Genomic DNA, 12,759 nt, shown 5'->3' on the forward strand with positions numbered 1-12,759 from the left:
TGGGACAGTTTATTTTAACTATGAACAATAAATTTACTCAAACAATCACGATCACAAAATCTGAGTGATGTTTTTGTTTTCACATAATTTGTTTTTCTATTACATTCTAAATACTTAAGTTTTTGACAACTGAGTTAGGTCTTCAACAGGAGAATTTCCGACACATTAAACTGGTTTTCTGGCTACATATGGACTCCCAGCGAAAAGAACTGCTCATCTTTTGAGGCCAAGAACGAATCAAGCTAATATCGGATACTCTGTTCCAAACTCAAGCGTATCCCAGAGAGAGCGATCAGCATCGATCGAAACAAATAGTAGTCAGACGGGTCAAGATCTGCAGTATAAGGCGGATGAGCAAAACTTCGCAAGCACTTCTTTCAAAATAGTTTTTAAGAGGTATTGTAACATGTGAGCGTTGTCATGATGGAATATTACGGTTTCATGTCGGGCCACATATTCTGTATAGGTTCCCTGTGATGGTATGGCCAGATTTTAGCAGCTCATAATAGATATGACCCGTTTGCTCCCACCAAATACAGAGCATTTCCATAGCGCCTTGGATATTTGGCATTGGTGTCGATTCGGCTAATTGGCCGGGCTTCACATATGATCTCTTACGCTTCGGGTTATCGTAATGGATCCATTTTTCATCGCAAGTAATGATTTGGTGCTAAAATGATTTTCTTTTATGGCGTTCAAGCATAATTTTGGACATGCAAAATAGTCTATCGGCTTCAATTCATATGATACCCGATTTCCCTGCTTTTGGATGAATCCTGCTGCTCGCAAACGTTTTCAAATTGCTGCTTGAGTATCTCCCAATGATTTTGCAAGCTCTTGTTTTATTTTACAAAAATCTTCATGGAGTAATGCCTCCAATTCTTGGTCTTTCGTGTCAAAATCACCACTTCTGAACCGCACAAACCATTACTCGCACATTGAAACACATTCACCATAAATAGAATTGTGTAGTTCACAACTTCTGTCTGAACCGCACAAACCATCATTCGCACGTTGAAACACATTCACCATAAATAGAATTGTGTAGTTCATGAATGACATATTCACTCAAACCAAACCCTACTTAATGAGCCAAAACTTTTTTCTTTTTAATTTCAATAATTTATTTTCGAAAGTGGATCTTACATGGCAGATATATGACCCATAATTGGACCGATCGCCATAAAATTCTCTAAGAATTTTGGATTAGACGATCAATGTTATGTATAATAAATAGTATATCTATGTTTTTTTCTATTACCCTAAATCTATGCTCTGGTTAAGCATCTGTCCAGGCAGAAAAAGTCCTTCAATAGCAAGGTATATCAACATCGTTACAACGCCAAATAATCATTACCAGACTATCTTGATTTCAATGTTGTTACATCAAAAATTCTACGCGTTTTGTACTTTTGTCATCACTGTAGAGTCGTGTTGGTATTTTTAATACCCTTCGCCATGAGTGGCTAGGGTATATATAAGTTTGTCATTCCGTTTTTAATTTCTAGATTATTCATTTGCGACCCCACAAAGTATATATATTCTGGATCGTTATAGATACCGAAGTCGATATAGCCATGTCCGCCTGTATGTTGAAATCAACTTTCCGTAGCTCCAAATAACTTACATACATGATTCATACATCAATATACAAAATCGGCCCACAAATGGCTAAGATATAAAAAAAAACCGGGACAACCTCGATTTTTGCCCTATTTTTTATCTACAGTGGTGGCCAGGAATTTAAGACAAAAATTGTTTGCTAAATTCCACGTGATTGTCAATTATGTTTTCAAATATTTCCACAAATATGTATGCATGAGGACTGTTTTAACACACAAGTGTGTTTTATTCGACTGTGTCAATTCATACATATTCACCACGAACACATAACATTTTTCTACAACTTGACCAAAAAAATTTTTTTTTAAATAAACATAATTTCTCACATTTATATCATTATATTTTTATTATTATAAAATATTCGGACCAAATTTCGTATTTTTAGTTCCATTAGTTTCGGTCATATCATGTTATTAACAGCGGATGTTCGCTGAGGTGGGTCAACGTATTTCCACATATCTTTGTCCATATATGTTTTACCGATTTTTCCAAACATTTTCAGAAACTAGAAACATTAATAATAAATTTCATACCCTTAGAGGTCCTTTTATTTTGGCTCTATCGCACTTAAAATTCAGTTGATGAAAAAAATTCAAGTATTTGTCTTAAATTGGTGGCCACCACTGTATATCTGGATTATTAAGTCATTAATATAGACAATATGGATATCTAATGATACATATATCAAAGTCCATTATAACGATGTATATAAGGCTATATATAGTAAATTGGATCTACAATGGGTCAAAATCGGGAAAAATATTTTTTAGCCCGATTTTTTTTTTTCATCAAAAAAAAATGTTTTTTTCTTAAATTCTTTTTCCAAACAAAAAAATTGGAAAAAACTTTTTTAAAAAAAATTGGAAAAAACTTTTTTAAAAAACAATTCGGAAAAAAATGTTTTTTAAAAAAAAAAAATAATTTTGTGTAAATAAAAATATTTAAAAAAATATATTTAAAGTATAATTTGGTGAAGGGTATATAAGATTCGGCACACAGAGTAAAGCTCTCTTACTTGTTTAAATGTATATGTATATTCTGGACCCTTATAGATAGCGGAGTCGATTAAGCCATGTTCGTATGTCTGTCTGTCCGTCCGTCTGTCTGTTGAAATCAACCTTCCGAAGCCCCCAAATCTTACATACAAGATTCATACATCAATATCTCCGGAATTCTTCAGACTCGGTTGCTATTTAAAATCGAGAAAATCGGTCTCCAAATGGCTGAGATATAAGAAAAAAACCAGGACAACCTCAATTTTTGACCTATTTTTTACCTATATCTGGATTACTAAGTCATTAATATAGACAATATGGATATCTAATGATAGATGTTTCAAAGACCTTTGCAATGACGTATATATGACCATAGTAAGTTGGACCTACAATGGATCAAAATCGGAAAAAATATTTTTTAACCCGAATTTTTTTTTTTAAATTTTCATTATAAAAAAAAAACAAAAAAAAATTTTCAAATTTTAAAATTAAAAAACAATTCGACAAAAAATTTTTTTTAAAAAATGAAAAAACAACTTTGGGGAAAAAGAAATTGTTTACCTATAAATATTTAAAATTTTAATTTGAAGTATAATTTGGTAAAGGGTATATAAGATTCGGCTCAGCCGTTTCTTTACTAATACATTCTCACCACTTAGGTTTTTGACAGCTGAGTTAGGTCTTTGACAGGAGAGTTTCCGTTCTATGTATATTTTCTCTATGGTCACAGTACTGTAGTGGTTTACAGTATTGCCAAGTACTTTCTAGCTGGGCTTGTTAAAACATTTCACAGTTAGTATTCCAAGCTCATACTATTTTTAATATTTTCAATTGTAATTTTTGTTTTTAAATAACTTATTTATCTTCTACGTGACTAAAAAATGTTCTTCAAGCAACCACACTAACTTATTTATAACACCCTTTGTGATTAAGTTGCATTCGCTAAAAATAATTTGCTATAAAAAGCCATTTAATATAATTAATTTTATCAGTACAATATTATATTCCTCTAGGGAAAGAAGTAAATCGTAAATAAGTTTAAAATGAAATTTTACCACGGATTTCTGGCGATATTATTTATTATGTTCGTTAGATGCCATAATTCGCAGGCTCTCAAACATAAAGTAAGTTGAAAATATTGTTTATTTCTAACACTTAATTCTTAATAGTATAAAACTTTTCAAGGGCTATAGAGATCAAGCTATAAGAGACAGCGACGATGTAAGACCAAACAGCAACGGTGTAAGTTTTGTAAAACTTCTTTGAAATTTTTGAAAAAATCTTTATAATTCTGGACAAATTTCAGGACAATATTATAACTGGAGATAATGTTAGAAATCGAGTGCAAATTAATGGCAAGACTATTGAAACTGGTACAACTGACAATGAATCGAATTGGAATAATAATGGAAACCGATATCAGTCTAGGGAAAACAACAACGTAAGTTGTATAAAGATTTACTAGATTTTATTTCAAACAATTGTTTGAAATCTTCAATAATTCTTTATAATTCTGGCCAAATTTCAGGACAATATTATAACTGGAGATAATGTTAGAAATCGTGTGCAAATTAATGGCAGGACTATTGAAACTGGTACAACTGACAATGAATCGAATTGGAATAATAATGGAAACCGATATCAGTCTAGGAAAAACAACAACGTAAGTTGTATAAAGATTAACTAGATTTTATTTCTAACAATTGTTTTTAAATGAAATCTAATGTTTTCAGGATTATACAAGAAATCGAAAAAACAAATTACTTAAATATAAATTCTTCATAAAATTTTAGAATCATAATGGGCACAATATTAAACATCAAGGAAGGACAACTATTTCACAATCATCAGATAACAATTAATCGAACACTGAAGAGTTAGTTAGGTATGTGAGAGAATAATTAAACTGCTTATATTCTAACTCAATTATTGTGTTTTGTTTTTTTAAATAATAACTAAAGAGAGAGCCCGAGAACATTCAAACATATAACAGGTTCGAGTAAATGTAAATTTTTAAATCTTCTAATAAAATTGTTATTAGATATATAAATTTATTTAATGAGGGAAGAAAAATAAAAATAATGTTAAAAAAAATACTTAAAAGAAGTTACAACAAACTTGATAATAATGCTAAATCAATTATAAACTGGTCCTTCAGTAATTACAATACTGGTTCTGTGAACCGGTTCTAGTTTTAAAACTTACAATGAAAGTCCCCAGATACTTTAACATTGTTCAAGGACTCTGTGACAGGTCTCGAAACTAACTCCAACAAGCTTGTTCTGCTTTGGATTTTATCTTACTAGTTAAAATTATTTGTTTTACAAAATAATTTGTTCAAATTTTAGAGAGAAGAAAAAGAAAAATAATCTGAAAGCAAGTAAGAGAGTTATATTCGGCTGTGCCGAATCTTATATACCCTTCACCAAATTATACTTCAAAATAAAATTTTTAAATATTTTTAGGTAAACAAAATTTATTATTTTTTGGAAAAATTTTTTTCGGTTGTTATTTTATTTTTTTTTAAATTTAAAAATTTAAAAAAAATTTTGCAAATGCATGTTTTTTCTGGTATGTCTAATGAGCACATAGATAAGATATTTACACGTTTCAGAACTATTTAAGAATTTTGGCATCGATTTGTTAGTGCATATTTTTGCACTAAAGACGATTTTGCATGTCCGAAATGAAGCTTGAACGCTATAAAAGAAAATCATTATTGCAGCGAATCAGTACTTGCGATGAAAAATGGATACATTACGATAACCCGAAGTGTAAGAGATCGTATGTGAAACCCAGACAACCAGCCGAATCGACACCAAAGCCAAATATACATGGCCCTAAGGTAATTCACTGTATTTGGTTGGACCAAAAGGGTCCTATTTATTATAAGCTGCTGAAGTTTAGCCAGACCATCACAAGGAGACTTTACCGAATGCAACTGATTCGTTTGAAGCGATCATTGGCCGAAAAACTCCCAGAATACGCGGCCATACATGAAACCGTAATATTCCATCATAACATCGGCCACATGTTGCAATACCTGTTAGAAAGTATTTAGAATGAAGTGCTTCAGACGGTGCACCGTCCGACTACTATTTGTTTCTATCGGTGCAGAACGCTCTCCCTGGGATATGTTTCACTTTAGAACAGAGTATCCGATATTGGCTTGATTCGTTCTTGGCCTCAAAATATGAGCAGTTGCCAGAAAGATGAGAAAAGGTCATAGGGAACAATGTCCAACACTTTGAATAAATTTATATTGTACAAATGTTTCAAAAAAAAAAGCTAGACATCAAAGGATTTTGGGTTGGTGACGTCATCGGCCATCACGATGATTACCAACTTATTTTGGCCTGAATTGGACGATATAGACACCAAGACATGTGGTTTCAACACGATGGCGCTACTTGACACATACCTCATGTCATATTGGACATTCTGCACGAGCGATTTGAGGACATGGTCATCTCATATGGACGTGATGTGAACTGGCCACCGAGATCGTGCGATTAGACTCTGTTATGCCCGTTTTCTTAATGTATCTACAAACTGCCTGTTACTAAATGTCGACATTAATTTATTAGGCCGATAAACTGTCCGTTAACAATTTTGGTTTTCTCAATATACCGACAAAAATTATTTTCAGTTGGCAATACCTCTCAAAATAGATGGGAAAGTTGGGAACCCTGCCTTCAAGTGACAACATGTTTACATAAATCAGCTGTTTAATGTGGCCATCGACAGACGGAATCTTTTGAAAAATTCATTATCCTGCATGTCTGCCAGGTAGTTAGACCTGGAACTCATGTTCTTCGAGTTCATCCTCCATCAAATTAATGTTAATTCCTCTATTAAACTGTTTTTAATAAAATCTCAAGGTGCATTTAATAAGGTGCCATCGGCAGCACAGCTGATTATAGAAATAGCACGCGATAATGTCAAACTACATATATAAAAAATATTCATCCGTACGCCCGTATGTCAAACTCTATATATACAAAATAAGTGAATTCGCCTGTATTTATTTCAATTCGCCACTGCTGTCACCTTGTTAAATACGCCTTGATAAAATCTATTGAATTTCGTTTACAAAAAAAACACAGACATAAAAACTATGAACAACAGTCATCTGATTGAATTTATCTGTACGATAAATAAATAATTGGCAGGTGAGGTCGGGTTAGCTTTGCGACAGAATATAAGCAAATGAGACATTGAGAAAACCAAATTTCTTTAATCTGCATAAAAAGATAAAGATAATCACTTAATGAGAAAACGGCCCTTAGACTTTTTTTGTGGGGTTTTCTTAAGTCGCAGGTCTATGCGAATAAGCCACAAACAACATTCAATTCAGCCTGACATTTGCATGATGTTATACTCCATACATAGGCCTTTCAAACGAATAAAAAATGTTGATGGTCTCACATACACTTTGTTTAAACTATTTAAATTTAAAGTTAGGACTTGAAAGCCAATATTAATCGGGTAATTCGATACAGGTAGACCTTCCTTAAATGTCAGAGATCTTTCGGATCATAATAAAGATTCCTACATTCAAATCTATTTTAAGTGTTTTATTTAAAATTGTAAAAGTTATAAATATATTTTAAATTTTTTATTTGCAAATTTCAATTAACCATATCAGCCAAGAATTTCTTAAATTTTTTCCACAAACTAAACTCCTTGTTAGTCATATTGACGTTAACATTTCCATCAGTACTGTTTAAATTAATATCGTTTAATTGCTTAAAATCCTTTGAGTCGTTTATTACAGAATTTTGGCAATTTCCTTATTGGCACTTTACTTAATTGTAGCAGTTTTATTATTATAACTTTTAGCTATCGCCTTTTTAGTCTACATCAAAAAGGAACAAGATTTCAAATGTTTTTATTAAACAAATCCAAAACAAACAAAACAAACTCACCCCATTATAATTATCTATTTTTCGTGGCACCACCAACAATTGACCGTTATTAGTGTCCTTAAATGTATAGTCCTTTAGGCAAAAAGTTATTTATATTTAAATTTGCAACAAACATTTTATTTATAATGTAGTTTTTTTTAAACTTACATTATTTGGATCTAATTGCTCAGCCTTATTTAGATGTAAGTTGAAAACCATAAATATGGTCATTACCAAGAAAATAATGTAAAATTTCATTTTAATTGTGTTCGGAAGTGTTTTATAGTCTTAGTAGTTGCTATTTGTTATCCTGTTGTATAGTGTATTGAATTTATAGTATGAACAACAAAAGCTTTAATAGATGATTTTATATACGCAAAAAAAATAGTGATTTTTTATACCAATATAGAAGAAATTGTATAAATATTTATAGACTATTAACGTTGATGATAATGTGGTCGGATGGAAGGTATAAATATACCTATATAATATGACTAAAGTTTCAAGGAATTGTTTTCTTTAAATATCCATGAAATAGTACATATACACATCGAAATTCCATGTGTCTATCGAATGTCAGATTGTATGCAGATAAGGTAATAATAAATGATCCTGCCGAGATGGTATATTTCCATCCCTACAGTCGTTACTTAAAACCAGGTTCATTTTGTTTTTATTACCTCAAAATATTCCACATTGAAGGATATTTTAACTTTTCTTCTATTGAACAGATATTTTTCAATAAGGTAACAATATTTAATTTGTTACAGTTTTTGGGCAGCCAGAAAAATACTAGAAAGCCAAGATCACCACAGAAGATTCTCGATCCAACTCCAAAACGTTTAGAGCTAGACAACGATAAGCTAATCCCAGATTGTTCTAATTTTAGAAAGGATAATCCTATAGATTATTAGGTCCTTGATCAACTTGAAAGAAGATTGATCCAAGGGCTTCAATATACAGAAATGATACTAGCCTAAAGTTACCAAACTCGACATAACCCATTAACTAGTGAAACACAGTTTCCAGGGACTTACCCTTATGATAGGGTTGTTTTTTCCCTTTAACTGAACTAGAACTAGAACTGAACTAGAACTGAACTAGAACTGAACTAGAACTGAACTAGAACTGAACTAGAACTGAACTAGAACTGAACTAGAACTGAACTAGAACTGAACTAGAACTGAACTAGAACTGAACTAGAACTGAACTAGAACTGAACTAGAACTGAACTAGAACTGAACTAGAACTGAACTAGAACTGAACTAGAACTGAACTAGAACTGAACTAGAACTGAACTAGAACTGAACTAGAACTAGAACTGAACTAGAACTGAACTAGAACTGAACTAGAACTGAACTAGAACTGAACTAGAACTGAACTAGAACTGAACTAGAACTGAACTAGAACTGAACTAGAACTGAACTAGAACTGAACTAGAACTGAACTAGAACTGAACTAGAACTGAACTAGAACTGAACTAGAACTGAACTAGAACTGAACTAGAACTGAACTAGAACTGAACTAGAACTGAACTAGAACTGAACTAGAACTGAACTAGAACTGAACTAGAACTGAACTAGAACTGAACTAGAACTGAACTAGAACTGAACTAGAACTGAACTAGAACTGAACTAGAACTGAACTAGAACTGAACTAGAACTGAACTAGAACTGAACTAGAACTGAACTAGAACTGAACTAGAACTGAACTAGAACTGAACTAGAACTGAACTAGAACTGAACTAGAACTGAACTAGAACTGAACTAGAACTGAACTAGAACTGAACTAGAACTGAACTAGAACTGAACTAGAACTGAACTAGAACTAGAACTGAACTAGAACTGAACTAGAACTGAACTAGAACTGAACTAGAACTGAACTAGAACTGAACTAGAACTGAACTAGAACTGAACTAGAACTGAACTAGAACTGAACTAGAACTGAACTAGAACTGAACTAGAACTGAACTAGAACTGAACTAGAACTGAACTAGAACTGAACTAGAACTGAACTAGAACTGAACTAGAACTGAACTAGAACTGAACTAGAACTGAACTAGAACTGAACTAGAACTGAACTAGAACTGAACTAGAACTGAACTAGAACTGAACTAGAACTGAACTAGAACTGAACTAGAACTGAACTAGAACTGAACTAGAACTGAACTAGAACTGAACTAGAACTGAACTAGAACTGAACTAGAACTGAACTAGAACTGAACTAGAACTGAACTAGAACTGAACTAGAACTGAACTAGAACTGAACTAGAACTGAACTAGAACTGAACTAGAACTGAACTAGAACTGAACTAGAACTGAACTAGAACTGAACTAGAACTGAACTAGAACTGAACTAGAACTGAACTAGAACTGAACTAGAACTGAACTAGAACTGAACTAGAACTGAACTAGAACTGAACTAGAACTGAACTAGAACTGAACTAGAACTGAACTAGAACTGAACTAGAACTGAACTAGAACTGAACTAGAACTGAACTAGAACTGAACTAGAACTGAACTAGAACTGAACTAGAACTGAACTAGAACTGAACTAGAACTGAACTAGAACTGAACTAGAACTGAACTAGAACTGAACTAGAACTGAACTAGAACTGAACTAGAACTGAACTAGAACTGAACTAGAACTGAACTAGAACTGAACTAGAACTGAACTAGAACTGAACTAGAACTGAACTAGAACTGAACTAGAACTGAACTAGAACTGAACTAGAACTGAACTAGAACTGAACTAGAACTGAACTAGAACTGAACTAGAACTGAACTAGAACTGAACTAGAACTGAACTAGAACTGAACTAGAACTGAACTAGAACTGAACTAGAACTGAACTAGAACTGAACTAGAACTGAACTAGAACTGAACTAGAACTGAACTAGAACTGAACTAGAACTGAACTAGAACTGAACTAGAACTGAACTAGAACTGAACTAGAACTGAACTAGAACTGAACTAGAACTGAACTAGAACTGAACTAGAACTGAACTAGAACTGAACTAGAACTGAACTAGAACTGAACTAGAACTGAACTAGAACTGAACTAGAACTGAACTAGAACTGAACTAGAACTGAACTAGAACTGAACTAGAACTGAACTAGAACTGAACTAGAACTGAACTAGAACTGAACTAGAACTGAACTAGAACTGAACTAGAACTGAACTAGAACTGAACTAGAACTGAACTAGAACTGAACTAGAACTGAACTAGAACTGAACTAGAACTGAACTAGAACTGAACTAGAACTGAACTAGAACTGAACTAGAACTGAACTAGAACTGAACTAGAACTGAACTAGAACTGAACTAGAACTGAACTAGAACTGAACTAGAACTGAACTAGAACTGAACTAGAACTGAACTAGAACTGAACTAGAACTGAACTAGAACTGAACTAGAACTGAACTAGAACTGAACTAGAACTGAACTAGAACTGAACTAGAACTGAACTAGAACTGAACTAGAACTGAACTAGAACTGAACTAGAACTGAACTAGAACTGAACTAGAACTGAACTAGAACTGAACTAGAACTGAACTAGAACTGAACTAGAACTGAACTAGAACTGAACTAGAACTGAACTAGAACTGAACTAGAACTGAACTAGAACTGAACTAGAACTGAACTAGAACTGAACTAAAACTGAACTAAAACTGAACTAGAACTGAACTGAACTAGAACTGAAATTTATTTTATTTTAAAATTCGTTTAAAATTATGAGCCGAGGTGTTGGTTCTGGTGTATTCTGTGATGAACCTGGGTAGGTATAGTTGGAGCCAAATCTCGAGCCATTTCTTCAGGTTTGGAAACAAGAATATGGTGGATGAGGCAGCAATTCGTTGCCTAATTCATAGATTTTTGCCATTGGAATCTGAACATGTGTGCACCGTTGCATTGTACTGGTGAAAATAACTTTTTGCTTGGTGAAATGAGTTCGTTTTTTTCAAATCCTCATTAAATCGACCCAATAAGTTGGCATAATATTCGCCATTGATTGTTTTACCCTTTCGAAGGAAGTCAATGTGGATTATACCGCGTGCATTCCAAAAAACTGTCGCCATCACTGGCAAACCCACCTTGCATTTCTTTGACGAGCATTTACACCGAGAAACCTACGATATTGACTCCTGTTTGGTCCCTGGTGTGTTGTGGTAGATCCACCTTTCGTCCACGGTAAAGAAATGCCGCAAAAACTCGTCCATATTGCGGTTGAACAACACCAAACACTCCTGCGAACTTGTCACACGATTGCGTTTATGGTCGGAAAGCGAAAAGCTTTCTAGTACATAAATGATAGTTCAAAATTGAAACCACTGAGCCATGTGAATTACATGCATGTAAAATATAGACCATAAGGGACCAGGACTAGTTCAAAGGTAACCCAAATGTATTGAAAAAAACTTGGTATATTTAATATTACGATGTCCTATAAAACTACTCCATGGACCACTCCAGTGGATTAGTTTTGCAATTGTGTTAGCAAGAAAATGTCATTGTTAAAGAAACTCTTATCTAACAAGGATATGATCCATGACTGCATTACATTGGACTATGCAGTAATTATTCCATTTTATTAGTCCAATATTATTTGCAGGGATGGCTTCCACAATCTCTAGCAATTTCAATCTGCGATCGGACAACACCATATCCGGAAGTTTTTCAATTGTTGGGTATATAGTCCTCAACTGGGCGTCCAGAATGTTTGGCATTTTCCGTGCTTGTACGGGCACAACGAAATTCAGTAAACCACTTTGTTACCATTGCAATTGATGGTGCAGAGTGAAAAATTATGCTTAACCTTTTCCACTTTCTCCTGAAGTAAAACGGCAGTCTTTCAAACACAAACAAAATCACGCAGCTTGTTCAAATTTTGACAGGAGTCAACTGACAGATGCCTGTTGATAGGAGCCGTGTGGTTGAAATTCATAAATTCACGGACTTATTGAGCCGCCCTGGTACAATACTCTTTGCATTCTAGAACGGAATTCCTTTCTAATAATATCCGACTAAATATTCTTAATCAAGGAGTAACCAAATGTATCTTAATATTTTCTCTACAAAATTTATTGAGTCAATTTATGTATGTATGTACTTTCATGGAAAATGTTTGCTAAAGAAAAATGTTGTTGTTTCAATATTGTTCAATAACTATGTGAGAATAAATGACAGATTAATTTCCCATTAATTTCCCTTTTGGGTAATTGAATTTAAATAAAT

At 33.2% G+C, this 12,759-nt stretch overlaps 2 protein-coding genes and 1 long non-coding RNA gene across 6 annotated transcripts in view; 1 reads left to right on the forward strand and 2 right to left on the reverse strand.

Annotated features, from left to right (window-relative positions):
* LOC135952247 (centrosomal protein of 104 kDa) overlaps nt 1–12,759 on the reverse strand; it is a 139,569-nt gene that overhangs the window by 125,737 nt on the left and 1,073 nt on the right. The gene's annotated exons all lie outside the window — the stretch shown is intronic.
* Nucleotides 3,615–4,724, forward strand: LOC135952020 (homeobox protein 2-like). 3 transcript variants are annotated; one of them, XR_010576009.1, is made up of 6 exons: nt 3,615–3,742; nt 3,804–3,860; nt 3,925–4,059; nt 4,147–4,281; nt 4,352–4,503; nt 4,580–4,724. XR_010576009.1 is itself a non-coding variant. In XM_065501794.1 (6 exons), the coding sequence occupies exons 1-5, from the start codon at nt 3,662–3,664 to the stop codon at nt 4,478–4,480; spliced, it is 462 nt and encodes a 153-aa protein (XP_065357866.1). In that variant the 5' UTR covers nt 3,615–3,661; the 3' UTR covers nt 4,481–4,503; nt 4,580–4,724. The 3 variants fall into 3 exon arrangements, 2 of the variants coding, with proteins under 2 accessions (XP_065357866.1, XP_065357865.1); XM_065501794.1 differs by having other exon boundaries at nt 3,925–4,063; nt 4,166–4,281; nt 4,412–4,503; XM_065501793.1 differs by having other exon boundaries at nt 4,412–4,503.
* On the reverse strand, nt 7,181–7,854 carry LOC135952323 (uncharacterized). Its single transcript, XR_010576027.1, has 3 exons — nt 7,694–7,854; nt 7,547–7,618; nt 7,181–7,476 (listed from the first exon to the last, which is right to left on the reverse strand). It is a non-coding gene; the product is annotated as an uncharacterized LOC135952323 (long non-coding RNA).

Source organism: Calliphora vicina, chromosome 2, assembly GCF_958450345.1.
Source record: "Calliphora vicina chromosome 2, idCalVici1.1, whole genome shotgun sequence".
NCBI classification, from domain to species: domain Eukaryota; kingdom Metazoa; phylum Arthropoda; class Insecta; order Diptera; family Calliphoridae; genus Calliphora; species Calliphora vicina.

Bases quoted from the DNA above. Each gene is read 5' to 3' on its own strand.
- LOC135952020 (XM_065501793.1), top strand. From the start codon at position 3,662: ATGAAATTTTACCACGGATTTCTGGCGATATTATTTATTATGTTCGTT. The intron at 3,861-3,924 runs GTAAGTTTTGTA...GACAAATTTCAG, and splicing joins TAAGACCAAACAGCAACGGT to GACAATATTATAACTGGAGA. The intron at 4,282-4,411 runs GTAAGTTGTATA...ATAAAATTTTAG, and splicing joins AGTCTAGGAAAAACAACAAC to AATCATAATGGGCACAATAT.